Genomic DNA, 20409 nt, shown 5'->3' with positions numbered 1-20409 from the left:
TTTTTGTGGTATCAGTTTAATTAGAACCAACAAAACATTAACATACATCAATACACTGTATTCTGTAGGCAGAATGCCCCAGTTTTAACATGCCCTCTCTTATTTGGAAGTATTACCAGAGTTGCTTTATCTTACCCAGTGATCTGACATGTGTGATGTCTGATTGCTTTTCTACCTTTTGAAATTCACAATGTAATCAATGGCCTTGCTCTACCTTAGGGGAGCTTGACCTACAGAGCTTTATGTCTAAGTAATACACAGATGTATTTGTGGGTTTGTTTGCTCATCCTCCCACAGACTAGCAGGGGGAGTTGGAAACTTCATTAAAAAGACATTTGTCAGGATGCTAGAGGAAAGGAAAGCCCTCCAGAGGCCACCTACCTAATTTCCAGCCTTTCCAGGATTATTCCCAACAGAAACCCTTTATTGCTTTCCCGCCTTCAGTGATGGGGTTGTTAGCATCTCTTTTGGCTGACTGCTTTGCAATCTAGCTGCTTTCAGTTCCTAGAAAAAGCTGTCTTAATATTCATATAGAACCTCTGGGTTGCCTCTGTTCTTCCAACATAGATCTCCTGGTTCCCCATGGGTAACGCTTATCCTCCGCTCACTGAAACCTCAGGTATGTCAGAATTACGTAAACAAAGCATTTGGGAAAGGGCTAGACTTGCCCATACTTTAGTCAGCCCACTGATATTTTCCCAATGTCTGCTCCTTTCAATTGCTTCTCTCCCCGCTGCTTCTCCTCCCTGCCCCACCCCTGGGAGCCTCTCACTTCACTTCCCTTCTTTATGCACTCCCAGTCCCTGGCCCAGCAGATTTCAAATGTTCCATTTTATGCTGAAGATGTAATATAATGTAATTGGATTAATTCCTTTTATTGCTTCTTGGAAGCTTGACATCCTAACTTCAGCTCTAACTTGATATCAAAAGAATTTTTAAAATCATGAATGTATAGTCAGGGAACCAGATTCTAAGCTATTTCTTCAAAGCTCTTTGGCAAAGAAAGTGATGAAATCTTGGGAAGGGTTTAGAAAGAGGAGTGTTTGTTATGCAAAAGAATGTCACAGGGTCAGGACTTGAAAGTCATAAAGATGAAGAAAAATGAAATCTATAAATGTGAGGAAACAACCTATGTTACTGTAGCTGACAGCCCCAGCTGGGTTCCTCTACGTCATCCGCTAATTAGAAGTGCTTTAAGAAATCATGATTTTAAACAAACGAATTGGAGAATTATCTGTATTCTGGTGTGTGTTCACATACAAATTCAGCTCTCAAATGTTTTCTTCTGGGGGTCTAGAACTTGAAACCTAATCAAACATTAATAATTACAGTTCTACAAATATATCAATAGGGGAAAGGATCACCTGGAGTTAAATACCATTAATTATATTTTGGATGATAGTATAATTCTTTCTGGCTAATTCTTGGCTCAATATCCTTTTGTTTGTTTTTTTAAGAAATATTTTGATTTTTAAATTTCAGGTTAATGTGAGAGTTTCAAACAACCAGTTCACAATATTTGAATTTGCTAGGTAGATTCCTTCTTGTGGTTGTGTCCCTCACCCAAAAGGTGTACCCTATACCCTACATTGTGCCCAGTAAGTAGGAGCATCCCAAACCTCTCCCCCCTCATTTCCCTCTCTCCAAGTTGAATTGAAATTGAATTCCTCCTAGGTTGGTGTGAATTAGACCATCTGCTGGCTTCATTGTATTGTGTACATTGGATATTTGCCTTTCCATTCCTGTGATACTTTCCTAAGAAGAATGTGTTTCACCTTCATCCAGGTTAATAGAAAAATGAAAAGTCACCATCTTTTTATGGCTGAATAGTATTCCATGGTATACATATACCACAGCTTGTTAATCCATCCCTGGTTTGGTGGGCATCTAGGTTGTTTCTGCCTCTTGGCAATTGTAAATTGAGCTGCAGTAAACAATCTAGTGCAAATGTGTTTATGAGAAAAGGATTTTTTTTCTTCTGGGTACATGCCTAAGAGTGGGATTGCAGAGTCAAATGGGAGTTCTAATTTGAGTTCTTTGAGGGTTCTCCATACTTCTTTCCAAAGAGGCTGTATTAGTCTGCAGTCCCACCAGCAATGTAAAAGTCTTTCCCTCTCTCCACATCCACACCAGCATCTGCACCTTTGGGACTTTGTGATGCGGTACTACTTTTACAACTGTTAGATACCTCTTGGAAGGAGCCTCAACTGAGGAGCCTTCTCCCTTTCATAGAGCATTTGTAGGAAATATTCAGAAGGTATGGGCTGTGGCTTAGCCACCAACTTCTAATCTAGTGTCTCTTTTCTATCTGCCTTCTTCAGCACATGTAAAAAGAATACTTAAGCCCCGTTGCAAGATGAAAGAAATATTCTGTCCCTTGTAAGATGATAATAACAATTTCCCACAGTCATGTCAAGTGGATGACAAAATTGGCAGGACCTAGAAGCCATGACACCTACCTCATTTCTGTTTTGAAGAGCTGAAAAGAACAACATCTAGACTGATACCATGTTTGAATCCTTTCTTTGATACTTTAATGCGAATGTTGAAGAAAACCAAAAGATGATAGGGATGGCTTCTCAGAGAAAAATTGAATTGAGCTTGTTTCAGAAAGTTTATTTCTGTAAACAATTTTTCTCACACATGGAATATAAAACTTGGTCATAGGTACAAAGGCATCAATATTGTGAGGCTTTCTTGGAGATGGCTAAACTAGCATTCAGTTATTGTGCATCTTGCAGTAGGTATTGTTTTGTATGTTCGTGTTGTTTCATGTGTGCTTTCACGGTTTATATGCTGACTCACGCTCTGTCATGCTTTCCCAATAAACAGGTCGCCATGGAGATGGAGGTTATTGGCCCGTTGATACTAATTTGATTGATAGAAGCACCCTAAATGGTAAGTATATAAATTAGGTTCTAGTGACTTAGTTAGATTAATTAAATGGCTAACTGTAGAGCATCCAAAGCAATTTTTTTTTTATTGACTATAAGTGCCAAGAACCCTGGACTTAGGTATTTAGTGCAATAATAGATGAAGTTATTAACAAACCTGTGGTGCTTTCCACCAGGAGATGATGCCAATGAGAGTTGACAGATGCATTAAAATAGAGAAACGCAACATGAGCGTTTTATAAATGATAGAAAGCTGTTAAATACCTTTTAGATTTTAAAATAAGCATTATGAAGTATGTAAAATATGGCAAAAATCTATTTTTTTTTTTTAAGGAAAGGTGATACTAAGGTTGATTGAACTAAAACTCAACTCAATTATATAACTTAAAGCTACTGGTACTTTTTGTCTGCAGAGCCCATTTTTTCTAATAGTATCTTATTTCCCACCACCAAGGCTAAGATACTAAATATTCAACACACTTGAAATCTCTCATATGCCTCGGGGTTACCACATACTTCTCCACCATCACCCCTTCCTCACTGTGATGTAAACACTCCCAGTCTGATGTTTCCTACAGATTTATATGTATCACTAAATAGTATTATTTTACATTTTTACAAATTTGTAGAAATGGTATCATACCATGTGTATCCTGCTGCAATATGCTTTCATTTTTAACTTCATTTTTATGATTTACTCACGTGTTTACAAATAGCTCTCATTCATCTTTACTGCTATGCAGTATTTTATGAAATAACACATTTATTTATTTAGCCATTTTAGCAAGTTTTCATGAGAATTTGATTACCGAACAGATAAATTTTCATTTGGGTAGTCTCCTGGAAGCCAGAATTGTCTGAAAGTTGTTTTCTGAGTATCAGATTAGAATATAGGGGTGAGTTAAGTGATATTTTCTATTATACACTATGATAATCGAATGCATCTATTTCCCCAAAGAAAATGGATTTATGTGTGTGTGTGTGTTTAACGATGGCTGGATATTTCCTGTATAGTCCTTTATATATGTTATATATATATATATCTGAGGAATATGCCAGATCACCAGGTTCTTGGGTTAAAGTTTTAGTGTGTTCTAACCTCTGACCAGTGGTAGACTCAAGAATATATTTTTGCTGTCTGACTTTTTTTGTTTTTGAGTTGTCTGGTATACCTTCTTCTGCTTTTAATGCCTTTTATCTATCCAGAAACAAGTATAAGTTCCTATGTTTAAACTTTGTCTAAATGCATGCCTGGTGCTATAACAAAATGCCTTAGATGGGTAATTTATAAACAACAGAAATTTATTGCTCATATTTCTAGAAGCTGGAAGTCCAAGCACAAGGTGTCAACAAATTGCGTGTCAGGGGAGGGCTCATTTGGTGCTTCAGAGAGGGCACCTGCTGGCTGTGTCCTCCCATGGTATTAGGGGAAAGCTCCTTCAGGCCTCTTTCAAGAGGGCACCCAGGAGGTCTACACCCTTATTACCTGGTCACCTCTCAAAGGCCCACCCCTTAATACCACCTTACCTGGGACTATGTTTCATCATGTGAATTTCAGAGGGACACAGTCCTTCAGATCATAACCAGCCTCCTGAGCATATTTCTCTTAAGCATCTCAGAACGTATTCCCAGCACACTCTTTTCAAGTTCCTTACACCTTTCTATTTTCTGCGTCTTCATTCCAGAAACATTATTATCCCTCATAGGTATCAGAGCTGTAGACTCTGGTCGCAGCTAATGCCTGGCTCTGGTAGCCCCTGACATGCACAGCAGGCAGGCTGGGGAGCTCAAAGCAGAGGAGAGAGAGGGACAGGTTGAGGCTGGAAGCAGACCAGAGCTGTGCTCCCTAACATGGCTTCCATAAGGATAGTCCCTCCCCTAAACTTTTCAAGCTTCAATAATTCCTGCTTCAAATTTTATCTTAAATCTCTACAACGTGCCCAACACATTTCATTCATTCAAACAGCCAAGAAATGCTACTAAACCCTGGGTGAGTACAGGGCACTTGAAATGAGCTATGGGCACAAATTGAAAGGGAAACCAGGTACAATGAACCAAGACGGTGGACAAAGCAGACAAATAAGCTCTGGAAAGATGAAAACAGGTGAGAAAATACCCAGGGAGGTATAAGAGGGTGGAAGGAAGCTGTTAAAATTGTGTGGGGAAAACATAATTGTAATATTTATACCCTGAGATAGAGAAGCACATGCTGTTTCTATGGGGAGTTTCAAACTGGAATTCATCCCCACTTAAGGGCATGACTATTCTGACAAGGGATAGTACTTTTTGAAAAATCACAGTGCTGCAAAATTAAAGAGGGAATTGGTGTGGATAACTAAGAAGGTGCAGTTGTCTCCTCGTAGCTTCTACTCACTACTGAGCAGTGGTTATGAGCATTAATGGGGGAGCAGGGTAAGCCCCCACCCCCCCCCTTAAGCCATATGTCCTAAAAGACCCTAATCTTGGGCAGAATTGCCAGATTTTGCAAGTAAAAGTACAAGAAGGCCTAGGAAAATAACTGAATTACTTCTAATTACCTAGGAATAAAGACATCAAGAAAAATTTTGCAAGGAATTTCCATCTCATTGTACATAAGCACCTCGACCTACATAAGCAAAAGAGACAACTCAAATCTGACTGGATCGCCTGTATTTTTAATTACTAAATCTGGGAATCCCGATTTTGGATCACATTATAAAGATTAGTGCTGACCATTTGAACTTGCCTTTCAAGTTAAAATGAATTTTTGGCTGAAAACAGACCTCAGGCCCTACTTGACAAGACTATACACATCAACAACAGCTTTCCTTTTCAAAAGTGTCAGGCAGGGGAGGAGAATGGCAATTGAGAGAAATCCCTGCCATTGTATTTATTCTTTTTTCCATTTAAGATTCCTAGTGAGAAAAATAACTACAATTAAATATGACCTGATAAACAGCACTTCACAGGAGAAAGTCATGAAAATAAAATAGACTAATGGCATCCAGGGGTTCAGAACCGGCTTAGATAGATTACTGACATCCCTCCCCCATTCCCTGTATCCCTTAATGATGGTGTAGGGATTTTCTGTTAAATGAATGGGCTGAATAATTCATATAACCTGGAATATTTCTACATTCTCTGCTTGAATAATAAGTTATTACAGGTTACTTGGCTGATTCAGAGGAATTGATAACCTCAGAGACACATGGGCGGTGGAGTGCAAACTTTATCTATTTCCTACTTTATTTTGCTAGCAAATAAATTAAGGTAAATAGGCAATTCGACTTTAGCTTGAGCTATGACAAGCAAATCAGCAGAGACCTCTGAAAACCCTAACTTCCTCGTTAAAATATTGCTAATGTCTTCAGCTTTAAGAATGGGTATATTGTCCATGTAGATAGATGTGCAACTGAGGCCCTTGGGTGACAAAACTCCAATTCTGCGCCACCTTTACAGAATAGGCTGCGTCAACAACAACATTTTAAAGCTTGAGTTTATAAACCTAGCATACGATGAAATTTCATACACCAGCCTTTAGAGTGACAGAATTATAGAGGTCTCCTCACTCTCCCCACACTTGCTGTGTTCCTTCTTCAAAGCATTGTAATAGAATAATGGCTCATTGTCAGGGTACTCAAGCCAGCTGCAAATAAATTGAGACCTCATCGATCACTTACTTTGTCTTACAGCACGCCACTCCTTTAAAAATGCACTTGTGAAATTCAAATAAAGAAAAACAAAGCTATAGTTCATGTTTACTTCTGTAGTTGGAAGTCCTTAATTAAATTGCAGAAACTGAAGAGGCTTCCTAAATTATTTTCAGATGGCAGGTAGAATCAGAGCTAATATGGGGCCATGTGGTCTTATTTTTCTTTTATGATTCATTCACTTTCAGATTATAGTCCACGTCCTTAACACAGAAAAATCTTCAACTTCTGAAAATGCATTTTATAGTTTATATTTGTATGAATGACGGGAACTATAAAAATTACTTTGACATAATCCTGCTTTTCTCCATTGGGGAAGACAAACTGAAGATTTCCTTTTGTGAATAACTCTGTGTACAATTTGCAAAATCAGTTTAATAACTTTGATTAAAAGATCCATAAACCCCATAAAATTTTTTTATTGACCTCAACCTTGAAAATCAAAGTTAAACTTAACAGATTTTAATACTTTGGCACAGCATTATTAATCAAAAATTAGATCTCCACCATTAATTAATTTTTGAACTTTCAGACTTGTATGAAGTGCTCAGAAAAATTTGACAAACTCTGTCAGGGTGTGTGTCAGAAGAAAGACCATAGTTTTCCCTCTGTTTGTGAAAAACTATTACATTATTTTCAGAATTGAGTAACATTTTAACTAATCTAAATAGTTTATACAGAAAGCTTTTTTGGTATTTCTATGAAATGATCATCCCGAGACTGCTGACCTATTAGAACACACTCAGTGCCGTACTCACAGACATTTTAATGCCAAAGGAAAGATTTATAATAAACTTTTGCAGTCATTTCCTGGGTGGAAAGAAACCTGGAGAGAGCTGTGGGCCTAGGTTCTAGTCCAGTGGTGACAAGATACCATGCTCACCTGTCGTTCACCCATTATCTATCCGAAAAGATTTAAGAGTCTGTGTAATCTCAGACCCCAGGTTGGAGACCTGGCTTTGCCAGAGCTTAGTGCCATGTGACTAGTCAAGTCATTGAAATTCTGTGGATGTGGACATGGGAAGCATTACACTAGAGAAGCGCTTCTTACCCTCAACACGTCGTGCTCCATCATTCCTTGCCCTGTCTACTATCTTGCCCTCTATGGTGTATATAGCAGTGTCCCTGCCTTTACCCACTGCAGGCCAACAGCATCTCTCTTCTCCCATATTTTAACAGATCCAAGTATCTCTAGAAATTGCTGGATTTCCCCTTACGAGGCAAAATCTTTCCAGGTGAAACCATTAAGCTAGATTACCATTCCCTAAAGGTTGTTCAAGGCACATGGGCCCCTGAGAAGCTCTGATGAAGCATTGGGAGACTGGTTTGGACACTCACATCCTTCTGGCCAGGGCTTTCCCTTCTATTTGAATAGTAGAGGGCTTAGCCTTTAGAGAGCTTCTCTGCTCTCTTTTAACCTCTTTGTTTTTATAATCTCCTTCATTCCCTGGGCTTCAAATTCTATCCATGTGCCAGGTCCAAAATTTATATCTCCAGTGCAGAGAGATGTAAGTGTCCTGGCTGCCTCGGTAGCAGCATTTATCATGAGATCTCCACTCTGAAGTACTCAAGACTGAACTTTGCTCTTCCCTCTCTGACCCTTCTCTCTCAGCTGCTCCCTCATCTCACACATATGGACTCTTGCTTAAGCCTGAACCTGACTCTGTCTTCTTCTTTTCTCCCATACCCAACCCAGGTTTTGCTCATTTACATCCAAACTATTTTGTGTATCTGTCCACGTTATTTCATTGTTATTATCACATCTCAGTTCAAGCTAGCATCATCTCCCACCTGGAGAACTTCAATATCCTCCTTGCTGGTCTCTCTGCTTCCACCACCAAGCCCTCTCCACACAGCAGCCAGAATGGTCTTCTTAAGGCAAATCAAATCTGTCCTCTCTTCCTGAAAACCATTAAAGGGCCTAACACTGCATTTAGAATAACCAAATGTGATCTACTGGGCTCCGCACGTCTGGGTCCTGTTTTTCTTTCCAGCCTCATTGTGTGCCATTCCCCACTTTGCTCCTAATGGTCTATATCCTGCTCTCAGTTCTCTTGTAAAGAACCAGGAACTAACTCCTAAAGATACCCCATGATTCAGCCTAAATGTTGCTTCCATATGGGGTCTTTCATGAGCCCCTACCAACAAACGTGTGTGCTCAGATCTGTCTACAATGAACTCTCCCACTTTCCTCTTTGGCACCAAATATAATTGTTATTTTATACAGGCAAACCTGGTTTTATTGTGCTTTCCTTTATTGAGTTTTTTTATAAACTGAAGGTTTGTGCCAATATGGCCTTGCCCAAGACTACTGGTACCATTTTTCCAACAGTTTGTGCTCAGTTCATGTCTGTCATATTTTGGGAAGTCTCACAGTATTTCAACTTCTTAATTATTATTGCATCTTTTCTGGTGATCTGTGATCAATGATCTTTAATGTTAGTATTGTCATTGTGTTAGCCTGTCACAAATGCATTTATAGAAGCAGTGATCATGATTGATATTAGATGTGTGTGTCTACTCTTCCGGTTATTGGCCATCCCCTCATCTCATCTCCCTCCTTCTCCCGGGGTCTTCCTATTCCTTGAGACATAATAATTTGAATTTGTGCATGTTAAGAACCCTACAGTGGCCTCAAAGTGTGCAGGTGTAAGAAAGGGTTGCATATCTCTCACTCTCAATCAGAGGCTAGACTTAATGGTAGTGAGGAGGGAAGTCAAAAGGCGAGATAGGCTGAAAGTCAGGCCTCGTGCACCAGCCAGCCAGTCACATTGTGAATGCAAAGAAAAAGTCCTTGAAGGAAAGTTGAAGTGCTCCTTCAGTTGACATACAAGTGATGAGAAGTGAAATAGCATCTTGCTGCTGCAGAGAAAGATTGAGTGGTCTGGATAGATCAACTCAACCACAACATTCCCTTAAGCCAAAACCTAATCCAGAGCAAATCCCTAACTCTCTTCAATTCTACAAAGGCTGAAAGAGGTGAAGAAAATGCAGAAGAAAAGTTTATAACTAGTGGAGGTTGGTTTGTGAGATTTAAAGACAAAGCCATCTCCATAACATTCATGAGCCCCTACCAGCTCTGGCACTCATGGTGAAGCAGCGAATGCCAAAGTAGATGCTGCAGCAAGTTATCCAGAAGATTCAGCTAAAATAGCTGAGGAAGATGGCTATGATAAACAACAGACTGTCAGTGTAAATGAAACAGACTTACTCTGAAAGAAGATGTCATAGCTAGAGAAGGGAAGTCAATGTCTGGCTTTAAAATTTCGAAGGATGGGCTGACTTCTTTGTTAGGAGCTGGTGACTTTGAGTTGAATGAAGCCAATGCTCATTAGCCCCTCCAATGATCTTAGTTTTCTAAAGATGGTTTTCTAAAGATTATAAGCCCTCTGTCGAGATGCACTGCTCAGAAAAAAAGATTTATTTTAATGTATTACTGCTCCTTGACCATGTACCTAGTCATCCAAGGGTTATCATGATACATACAAGTAGATTAATGTTGTTTTCACACCTATAATACATCTAGTCTGCATTCCAAGAATCAAGGATTGATTTCAACTTTCAGGTCTTATTATTTAAGAAAATGCATTTTATAAAGCTATAACTGCCATTGATAACAATTCCTATGACAAAGCTCTGCAAGTAAATCAGAAACCTTCTGGAAAGGATTCAACATTCCATATGCCATTAAGAACATTTGTGATTCATGGGAGGAGGCCAAAATATCACCATTAACAGATGTTTGGAAGAAGTTGACTCCTATCCCCATGGATAACTTTGAGGCATTCGAGACTGAAAATGTATAGATAATGAGAACTAGAATTAGAAGTGGAGTCTAGGCTCGGCGCCTGTTGCTCAAGTGGCTAAGGTGCCAGCCACGTACACCTAAGGTGGTGCGTTCAAATCCAGCCCTGGCCTGCCAAACAACAATGAAAGCTGCAACCAAAAATGGCTAGGTGTTGTGGTGGGCGTCTGTGGGAGCTACTTGGGAGGCTGAGGCAGAAGACTTGCTTGAGCCCAGGAGTTGGAGGTTGCTGTGAGCTGTGATGCCACAGCACTCTACCCAGGGGGACAGCTTGTGGCTCTGTCTCAAAAAAAAAAAAAAAAAAAGAAGTGGAGTCTAAAGATGGGACTAATTTCTGAAAACTCATGATCAAACTCAAATGGATAACAAGTTGCTTCGTATGGATGAACAAAGAAAGTAATTTCTTGAGATAAAATCTTCCTGGCGAAAATTTTGTGAACATTGTTGAAATGACAACCAAAGATTTAGAATATTACATAAACTTAGTTGATATAACCTTCAGTTTTGAAGGAAGTTCTACCACCGGTAAAATGCTTCAAAACAGCATTGCTTGCTGCAGAAAAATCTTTCATGAAAGGAAGAGTCAATTGATGCAGCAACTGTCTTTGCTGTCTTATGTTAAGAAATTGCTACAATGACCCCAACCTTCAGCAACCACCACCCTGATCAGTCAGCAGGCAAAAGCCTTTACCAGCAAAGAGATTACAACTTTCTGAAGACTCAGATGATAGTAGCATATTTTTAAGCAATGAAGTCTTTTTAAATTATGTACATTTTTTTCTAGGTATAATGCAATTATATACTTAATAGACTATGGTTTAGTGTGAACATAACTTTATATGCCTTGGGAAACAAAAAATTAGTGTGATTCACTTTCTTGCAATATTTTCTTTATTGTGATGATCTAGAATTGAACCTGGAATATCTCCTAAGTATGCCTGTATTTATTTGCCGAGTAAATTGTTTAAGATTATCTTTTCCAGTGTGTTGTAAGCTCTGTGAGGTCAATAATCATACCTCTTTTGATCAGACCACCAATCCCCAATACTTAACTGAATTTTTAATATGTATTTATTAAATGATTAAGCATATTCTCTGCCACACCCCTCCTGGTAATTCAGAGTTAACATTAACATGTTAAAAATCTGAAATTTAAAAAAAAAATATGTTTTCCATTTTTTTTTATTAAGTCATAGCTGTGTACATTAATACTATCATGGGGTACAGTGTGTTGTTTCTATATACAGTTTGAAATACTTTCATGCATCTGGTTAATATAGCCTTCATGTCATTTTCGTAGTTATTGTGTTAAGACATTTATATTCTACATTTAGAAAGACTCACATGTACCCCCATAGGATAAACCATAGATGTGATCTCATCTTAATTGACCAAGGAGCTCCTCTCCCCCCATCATGCTAATTAATATCTCATTCTAGGAAATAGTGGCTTCCGTTCTGTGTGTTCTCTTCCAGCTGACTGACTAAAGCACCTTATTTTATGGGAAAATACATTGAAATGATCAAGGCCATATAAATTTCTGTTCAAACTTAAAGATTTGGAAAATGACTAAGGCCCAGTGAGCTCAAGGTGTTCTAACAGTAGCAAAGCTGTTATCACAAGAAACTGTGATTGTAGGAGTGAAGCCTAACCCCCAACTAGTGACATTCACTGCCTGCTTTTCTTTGCTATGATGTGAACCTGTGTTCTCACATTCACATGTAACTAAGCACTCAGTGCTCCTGCCTACCAATGAGCTGACTACAAAGTTTTCATGGGAGGAAAATATAAAAAAAAATAAAGCACAGGATTTTTTGAAATCTGTGCAATTAAAAAAAAAATTAAAGTTGTCATTCAACTAAATAAAATTTCATTCTTTAGTACCACTTTAGAACGATCACATTATTAAATTTGCCTTTATTAAATTTAGTAGAAAAAAGTTAAGACATCGTATTGTAATCAACCAGCATGAAAATAAATAGGGATGGAAAGTCTACAGGATTAAAAAAAAAAAATTGATGCATTGATTTTTACTGAAACAGGTAAGTCCTAATTACTCAGTCACAGGATACCCACACTGTCATGCTAACAGAAGGGACAGATGTATTGTGATGCTATTTCTTTCTTTTAAATTGGGAAAATCACATAGGATGAAATACATAATGTCCACAGAGTTCCAGATCAGTGCCAAGGCTGTGGTCAATTTGGAGCACCCTTTATCTCTTGAAATAATCACAGTGCTCTGGAGGATATTTACAAGTCTTTGAATTACCTCTTGTAGTCTCCCTTACTAAAGCCTGAAAAATGGCAAGTATTATTGGCCCCTTCTGGAGTTGGGCATCTCCCACAATATCTTTCTTCACTAATTTAGGTTTGTATGCTCTGGAAGTTTTCCTACTTTGGTTTAGTCTTTTGATATTTTAAAATGTGTAGTCTATCCTCACTTCAGACTCTATCTGTGAATTCATCCACATGCTAAATTTATTTCAAGTAAATGTTCACAGTGCTTTCACAGTCATTCATGAACAGGTAGAGACTGGCAAAATTTTGAGTTACCTGGTGCTCATGTACCGAGCTGAGGTGGAACAGAGGGACTGACACCCTCACTTTTTGTTTCAATTCTCCCACTGTAAGAAAGTGCCCTTCCTGTGGTATATTTAATGCCATTTTTGTGCTGCTTGTTGGTGATTTCACTGTTAAAAATAGACCCCAAACAGTGCACTGAAGTACTTTCTAGTGTTGTGATATGATTTACAGAGAAAATACATATGATAAGATTTTCTCAGGCATTAATTTGTTTCAAAATTAATGAGTGAATATTATGTAGTAAACATAATATATAAAATATTGTATAGTATACCTGGATGGAGTTGAAACTCATTCTTCTTAGGATACTTTGTAAAGTATCACAAGAATGAAAAAGCCAGTATCCAATGTCCTTAATACTAATACAAAAACATTAGAAAAACAACTACCCACTCACACAAGAGAAAAACACAAGTATTTTCTAGTAGGGGAGGAGGAAGAAGGAAAAGGGAAAGGGAGGTGGGCAGGAAACTGGTGAGCTCTACAGCACCCCCAGTGGAGGAGAGCTTAACTACAACTTGAACTTCACCTTAGAAATACAATGTTAACTCAATCACTTAAACCCTCATATAAATCTGAAATAAAAAATTTAAAAAGTCTTTAAGTGGAAACATAAAACAAAGTCTATATTGATTTGTTAACAAAGTGTTGTAACCAGAGGCTCACAGGAACTTAACCTTGTGTTTCTTAACAGTTCAGTTTTTACTAATTCCATATTTGTGGCAACCTTATAAAACACAACTCCGGCAAATAACAAAAATTGCCTCTAAAGACACCATTGTATTTAACTTTCTTAATTACCTGTTTGGTGTCAGATAGTCTGATTATTCAGCCTCAATTTAAGATTGGGAAATTAATGAAAGACATTGAATACCAAATTTTCAACTGATGGGAACTTTCATGATGATGGCATAATGGTTTATAATGGAGTCCCAATAAACCCTCACTCTCCTGGGCAAAAGATATCAATAAAACCTTACTAGTGCTGACCAGAATCCAGAATCATTATTTTTTGACCTGAAGTACAATGTCTTCCTGGGTGGAAAGAAATAAGAGTAGAAATTTGAATAATTTTAACTTACCAGGTTTTTGAAAATGTTCATAAGGTGTACAATTATGTATAACTCAAATTAGGTTTATCAGAAATGGTGTGCTGGTAAGTTTAAGTCACGATTAATAATAATCTATAAGATTCCCCAACTATCTCTCTTAGTAAGTTCTCACATAAAAGGTTAATTTATTCCAATAAATTAATTTGTTAAGCACAGAAAGGGCATATTGAGATACTACTGTAAAATAACTTTTCAAATAATAAGTAAAACTATGACACAGAGAGTTTTGACCTTTCACTGTTGGCTTCATTCTTTTATGGTAAATGTAAAAATTACTTCAAGGAAATCTTATTTCTTTCATGTATAATCATAATTTTTTTAACAGAAAGTGCTATTTGATGAGTTCTTTTCCTCTGAGATTCAAGTTATTTCAGAAGCTTGTTTTTCCAAGAATAATAAATCAGCAATCATTTATGTTTTCGTGACCATCTTCTTAAAAGAGCTTAGGTAACTTGCCAAAAGATATTTGGATTTTCAGACAAAGTCCTGGGTTACTATGTTATTTATGAGAAAAGGTTAGTTTATCTTTCACAGAATATTATTCTTAATGATTGTATAGTTTGGAAGTTCTCACGGGACGTATCCGCAACGCTATGGTAGGTTATTAATTTAGGCAACATTTTATTAATGCTTCAGCTATATAATGTTATTATAAGTAATTTGTGTCAGCACTGAGATGGTTTCTAGCTATGTTCTCTAACCTTGATGGTAACTGTAGATGATAAATATGATTCTCATTTACAGATGAAGGCACTGAGGTTCAGAAAGCCTAACTGTTGCTCAGGAGTTATAGAAAATGAATACAGGTTGTGAAAGAAAAATAATCAAGCATAGGTCTAGAAAAATCTCCAAACTCCTTTTTTGCCACTTTCTAAACTATGAATAAAATCATAAGCTAATATTTACTTTTTAAAAAATGTATGACTTATAATGACAAACCTGTCATAAACTGGATCATTTCTAATCGATTGATCATGGACTGAGGCTGAAGGAAGCAATAGAAATGCTCATCAGCCATTCTTATTTAGGTAAAAAACTGTCACAAGTGGCTTATTATTCCAGTATTTTCTACCCAAATACTTTATACCATGAGGTCCTGATGCAACCAGCTGAACATTTGTCTAGGGACTTCCTGAAGCTCTTTCAAACCTGATGGCTGCTCTTAAGTGGGATTCATATACCTCTGACGGTTGAAACTCAAGTGCACTTTAGAGATAGCATCTCAAAAGGAATGGAAGTAAGTTGTAAGTGATTGTGATCAAGGAGTTTGTCTTTCTCAGCAGAAATAAACAGTGTTTCCTTGTAAACCACAGCCTCTCCACCTTTCATCACTTCGGAATTCTTAAAGTACGAATTGCATCTTTCTCCCCCTTCTTCCTTTCCACTTGATACAATAGCTTGATTATTTAAGTTAAGATATAGCTTATATACCAGAAATTCATCCCTCAAAAGTATACAATTCAGTGGTTTTAATTTATTCATAAGGTGGTACCACCATCTCCACCATCTAATTCCAGAATATTCTCATCACCCAGGGAAACCCTCTACCCATTAGCAATCCTACCCCAGTGCCTGGCAAATGCTGGCCTACTTTCTCTTGCCTATTTGCCTATTCTGGATATTTCAGATAAATGGGACCATATCAGATATTTTCTTTTGTGTCTGGTTTCTTTCTCTTAGCACCATGTTGCCGTGGTCCGACCACATCACATCAAGTGCCATTTCTTCTTATGGCTGGACAGTGTTCTGTGATTTGGAGATTCCACACTTATTTATTCATTTGTCAGTACATAGACACTTAGGTTATTTCCACATGTGGCTATTCTGAATAACACTGCTAGGAACAAATTCTTTGCACAGGCATGGGTTTGCCTTTCTCTTGTGGAGATATTTTAGGTCTCTTTTCATTTTTCATTGCTCTTTTTGGTTTCCCCAGCTTTAGGAATGCCCAGAACAGTCAGGAACTCCTTACAACCCCGAGAGAGCTGGACAAGCACTTGCTGCTGCCGCTTCCTAAACCTCAACTCCATTTGCCTGTCTTTCCCCAGAGCCACCCATTGGACAGATGCATCCCCCACATGGCAGCGTCACCCCTCAGAAGAACAGCAACCTGCTTGTGATCATTGTGGTCACTGTTGGTGTCATCACAGTGCTGGCAGTGGTGATCGTGGCTGTGATTTGCACCCGACGCTCTTCAGCCCAGCAGAGAAAGTAGGTAACACCTGGCTCCCCAGGGGAAAGTATTCCCCATCTTTTGGGGTTACATTTTTGAGAGTTCGCTTCCTGTGTTCTTTCAAAACTCACCACATTTCCTTATCTCCTGACTCCAGCAAAACCTTACCTTTTGTCCACTCTGGATTTATCATTAAATGAGTGAGCTAAGCTTACAGATTTAATAACAAATGAAATCCACATGGAGCTCACTTGCATTTCTGTTGACTTTTACTTCTCCAGATCACTTCTTATTTTCAAGCGAGGGCAGCTATTTCTTAAGTAACACTTGGAGAAGGGACTCTACCACACCCTTGCTTATAATCCTCTCTGCTATCTCGTACACCTCATAAAGGTGGACTCACACAGTAGTATTTTTCTTCCTGTTACTGGCTCATTTCACTTAACATTGCGTCCTCAAGGTTCATCCATGTTGTAACGTATGACAGGATTTCCTTCTTTTTTAATGCTGGATAATATCCCATTGTATGTCTACGCCATGTTTTATTTCTCCATTCATCCTTCAATGGATATTTAGGCTGTTTCCACCTCCTGGTTATTGTAAGTGATGCTGCAATGAACGTGGATAGGCAAATATCTCTTTGACATACTGTTTGAATCCTTTTGAATATATACATTTCAAGTGGGACTGCTGGATCACATGGCAGTTCTATTTCTGATTTTTTAAGGAAATTCCATACTGTTTTCCATAGCAGCCATACTATTTTATATTTCCTATGAATAGCATCTAAAATATCTCACTGTCCAAATGTTAGTTGCCAGTATCTAGAAATAAAATTGATTTTTATACCAACCTTTCTGATACTTGCTCAATTCAGTTATTATTTTTTAAACTTTTTAGATTATTTTGGATTATCTATGTATACAATCATGACATCTGTGAATGAAGATGGTTTTACTTGTTCATTTCCAAAATTTACATATATTATTTCTTTTTCTTGCTGTATTAAAATGGTGAGGACCTCAAGACAATATTAAACAAAAGTGGTTATATATACTGTACATTTTTATCCTTTTTCTATGTTTAAGAAAGATTCCTTCCCGATAAGCCTTGTTGCAAAGCAGAGCCTGCCTTCTACTTTCTAGAAGCGGAAATGCCAGATGCTTACACTCCCAGTCTTCTTTGAACCTGAGGTATCAACTCAGTCAATATCCCCATGGGAAACACCAGGCACACTCAGATGAGATTCTGGAGAGAAGTTAATGAAGGGCTATCTATAGAGATGTGGGCAAGGTTAAGGGAACTGATAACAGATGCCAAGGCATTTAGAGATTAGCAACAGTAGGAATCTGTTTCCATGCCCCAGGCGTGGAAAGGGCAAGGGGAAGACACAGTGTAACTGGATCCTGGTGAGTTTGGAGCTCTCAGAGAGGACCGCCCAGGGGACCTGAAGTCTTGAAGGGATGCAGGTACTGCCTGAATTGCCACACTAGTGTGAGAAGAAAGCAAGAACAAGTAGAAATACTCTGGCTTCTCTCTCCTCTCACCCTCCAGTTTTCTACCGGTACCTTTCATTGGTCCAACCAAATCGAAACCAGAGGGTGAGGCAGCCTAAGTGGAACCATCCATCGGGATAGGGCCCTGGGACACCAGAAGGCTAGAAAGGGTGGGACAGGAAGGGTTGAGATGCATATGAAAGTAACTGGTGTAGGCAAGAGCACGGGACCTGGGCTTGGCCAATCCAATGCACCTTCCCCTCCAAGAAGCTAGTGATACAAAGAAGAAGCAGTAGGGAAAACTTGTCCAGGTCATAGCAATAGGGACAACACTGAGTCCAGGATCAGAGTTGGCAGTGTCACAGGGACAAGGGAGGCATCTGGTGTGGCAATGCTATGAGCTACCCAAGATCTCTTCAACAACTTCCTCTTCCATTTAAATTAGCCAGAGTTAAAGTAGCTTGGGCACAGACAAGAACTTGACTGAGTGTGCCCCAATAGTGGACATTGTGTGTCAATGCTGAAAATATTTTAACAGCATCACAGTCTACCCTGGCCTAGGTCTGTGATTAGTCAGTGGGTGCTACTGCCTGCACTTGGCAATTTTTAGAGACATTGAGCAAAACAGTCTAATTGTAGTTTCCATAGTTACCAGCCACTACTGTGGGGAATGTGAGCAGATCTTAAAGGGAAAAGTCAGGCATGGGCATGGGTCAGAGAGGTGGGGGGGAGGCTGGGCCCAGATAGGGTCTGGGCTGGAGAAGGTGGCCACTGCCCTGCATGGCTAAAGCTCTAGTTGTCCTCTCTACTCCAGGGGCAGAGGTACAAAGGCCCCAGCAATGGCTCATCACTGCAGGCCTTCAGCACACTTGCCAGGGTGGATTACCATTCAGGGATTCCTCTCGCTGGCCTTGTCCCAGTGCCTGCTCCAAAATTTTCACCCTCATTCTCCTTCCACACAACCATGTGAGTCTGGGCCCCCACCCACAACAAAGCAGCAGGTATGGGAAAGATGGCAGGAAGGCTTCTGTACCAGTTCCCCAGCATTTGCTCAGCTCAGGGCTCAGATGCCCCCAGGCAAGCCTCTGTTTCTCTGTCATCTGTTGGGCTCACTCTGTAGGCCAGCCAGCTGCCCTATGTGGCAATTTATTTTCTCTTTCCTTTACTCAACACACTTTTTGCTAGAGTCCACATAGTGCAGCAGAGTCCAACCAGGCACCATCCCTGCCTTCCCTGACCTTACACCCTGATGAAAGAGACAGCTCTTGAAAGGAGGGAGTGTGATGAGAGTGAACACGGTCAGTCATGCCCTTTAGTACTTGAAGGAAAGTAAAGGCACAAACCTCCACAAGGAGGAGCCCCGGCTTGGCATCTGCAGAGAGCGCCACACAGCCAGGGGCCCCAAATGCTTGTCAACTGAGTGACATGGAGCCACAGAAATCAAAGCTTCTTAAGTCTTCAGAACCTTAAGTGACCCAGAACCTCCCAGAGTACCCCTTCACGTCGACTTGTTTGGGGGCATGGTTGGGGTTTCCACCTGCCATGTCAGGACAGAGTCATCCTCCTATTACCAAGCAAAAGGGGTGTGCCAATACCTACACCCCAGGGCCCAGCCTGGGACTCAGCCACTAGACAACGCTGTGGCTGTTCAATGGGGGAAAAGATGGTCTTTTAAAAAAATGCTACTGGAATAATTGAAACCCAAAAAGGAAAAAAATGAGCTTTGTCCTCTACTTACACTATCTATAGAAATTGATTTTGGGGGATTATAGACATAGGTGAAAGACAATACAACAAATATCTAGAAGAAAACGGAAAGAGTATCTTCACAACCTTGGGGGTATGCAAGAAGTTCTCAAATGGAATACAGAAATATTAAATATAAATGGAGAGAGTGATACATTGAACTCCATTATAGTAAGAGCTTTTTCATAAAAAGGCATAATTTAGAAAGTAAACAGTCAAGCCATCAACTAGAAGATATTATATTAATAATGTATCTGATTAAGGACCTACACTAATCTAATCAACAACCATTAATCTAATCAGCTGCACTAATCTAATCAACTACACTAATCAAATCAACTACACTAATCTAGTCAGCTATACTAATCTAGTCAAGGACACTAATCAATCACACTAATCTAATCAAGGACACTAGTTTAATCAACTACACTATTCAAGGTCACTAATTTAATCAACTATACTAATCTAATCAAGGGCACTAATCTAATCAACTATACTAAACTAATCAACTACACTAATCTAATCAAGGATACTAATCTAATCAACCACACTAATCTAATCAAGTTCACTAATCTAATCAAGGACACTAATCTAATCAACCACACTAATCAAGTTCACTAATCTAATCAACTATACCAATCTAATCAAGCTCACTAATCTAATAAACTATACTAATCTGATCAAGTTCACTAATCTGATCAAGGACACTAATCTATTCAAGCTCACTAATCTAATCAACCATACTAATCTAATCAACTATACTAATCTAATCAAGGACACTAATCTAATCAACTATACTAAACTAATCAACTACACTAATCTAATCAAGGACACTAATCTAATCAAGTTCACTAATCTAATCAAGGACACTAATCTAATCAAGTTCACTAATCTAATCAAGGACACTA

At 38.8% G+C, this 20409-nt stretch overlaps 1 protein-coding gene across 1 annotated transcript in view; it reads left to right on the top strand.

Annotated features, from left to right (window-relative positions):
- Positions 1 to 20409, top strand: part of DCC (DCC netrin 1 receptor) — a 685279-nt gene that overhangs the window by 603340 nt on the left and 61530 nt on the right. Inside the window, exons 20-21 of the mRNA XM_012801997.1 lie at positions 2833 to 2898; positions 16135 to 16297. Coding sequence (XP_012657451.1) covers positions 2833 to 2898; positions 16135 to 16297 — 229 coding nt within the window. The remainder of the gene's footprint in view (positions 1 to 2832; positions 2899 to 16134; positions 16298 to 20409) is intronic.

The sequence above is a fragment of the Otolemur garnettii genome, unplaced genomic scaffold (genome assembly GCF_000181295.1).
Source record: "Otolemur garnettii isolate 467f Iridium unplaced genomic scaffold, OtoGar3 scaffold00012, whole genome shotgun sequence".
Classification (NCBI taxonomy): Eukaryota; Metazoa; Chordata; class Mammalia; order Primates; family Galagidae; genus Otolemur; species Otolemur garnettii.
The sequence above is the reverse complement of the archived record's forward strand: the minus strand, read 5'-3'. Positions and strand labels throughout refer to the sequence as shown.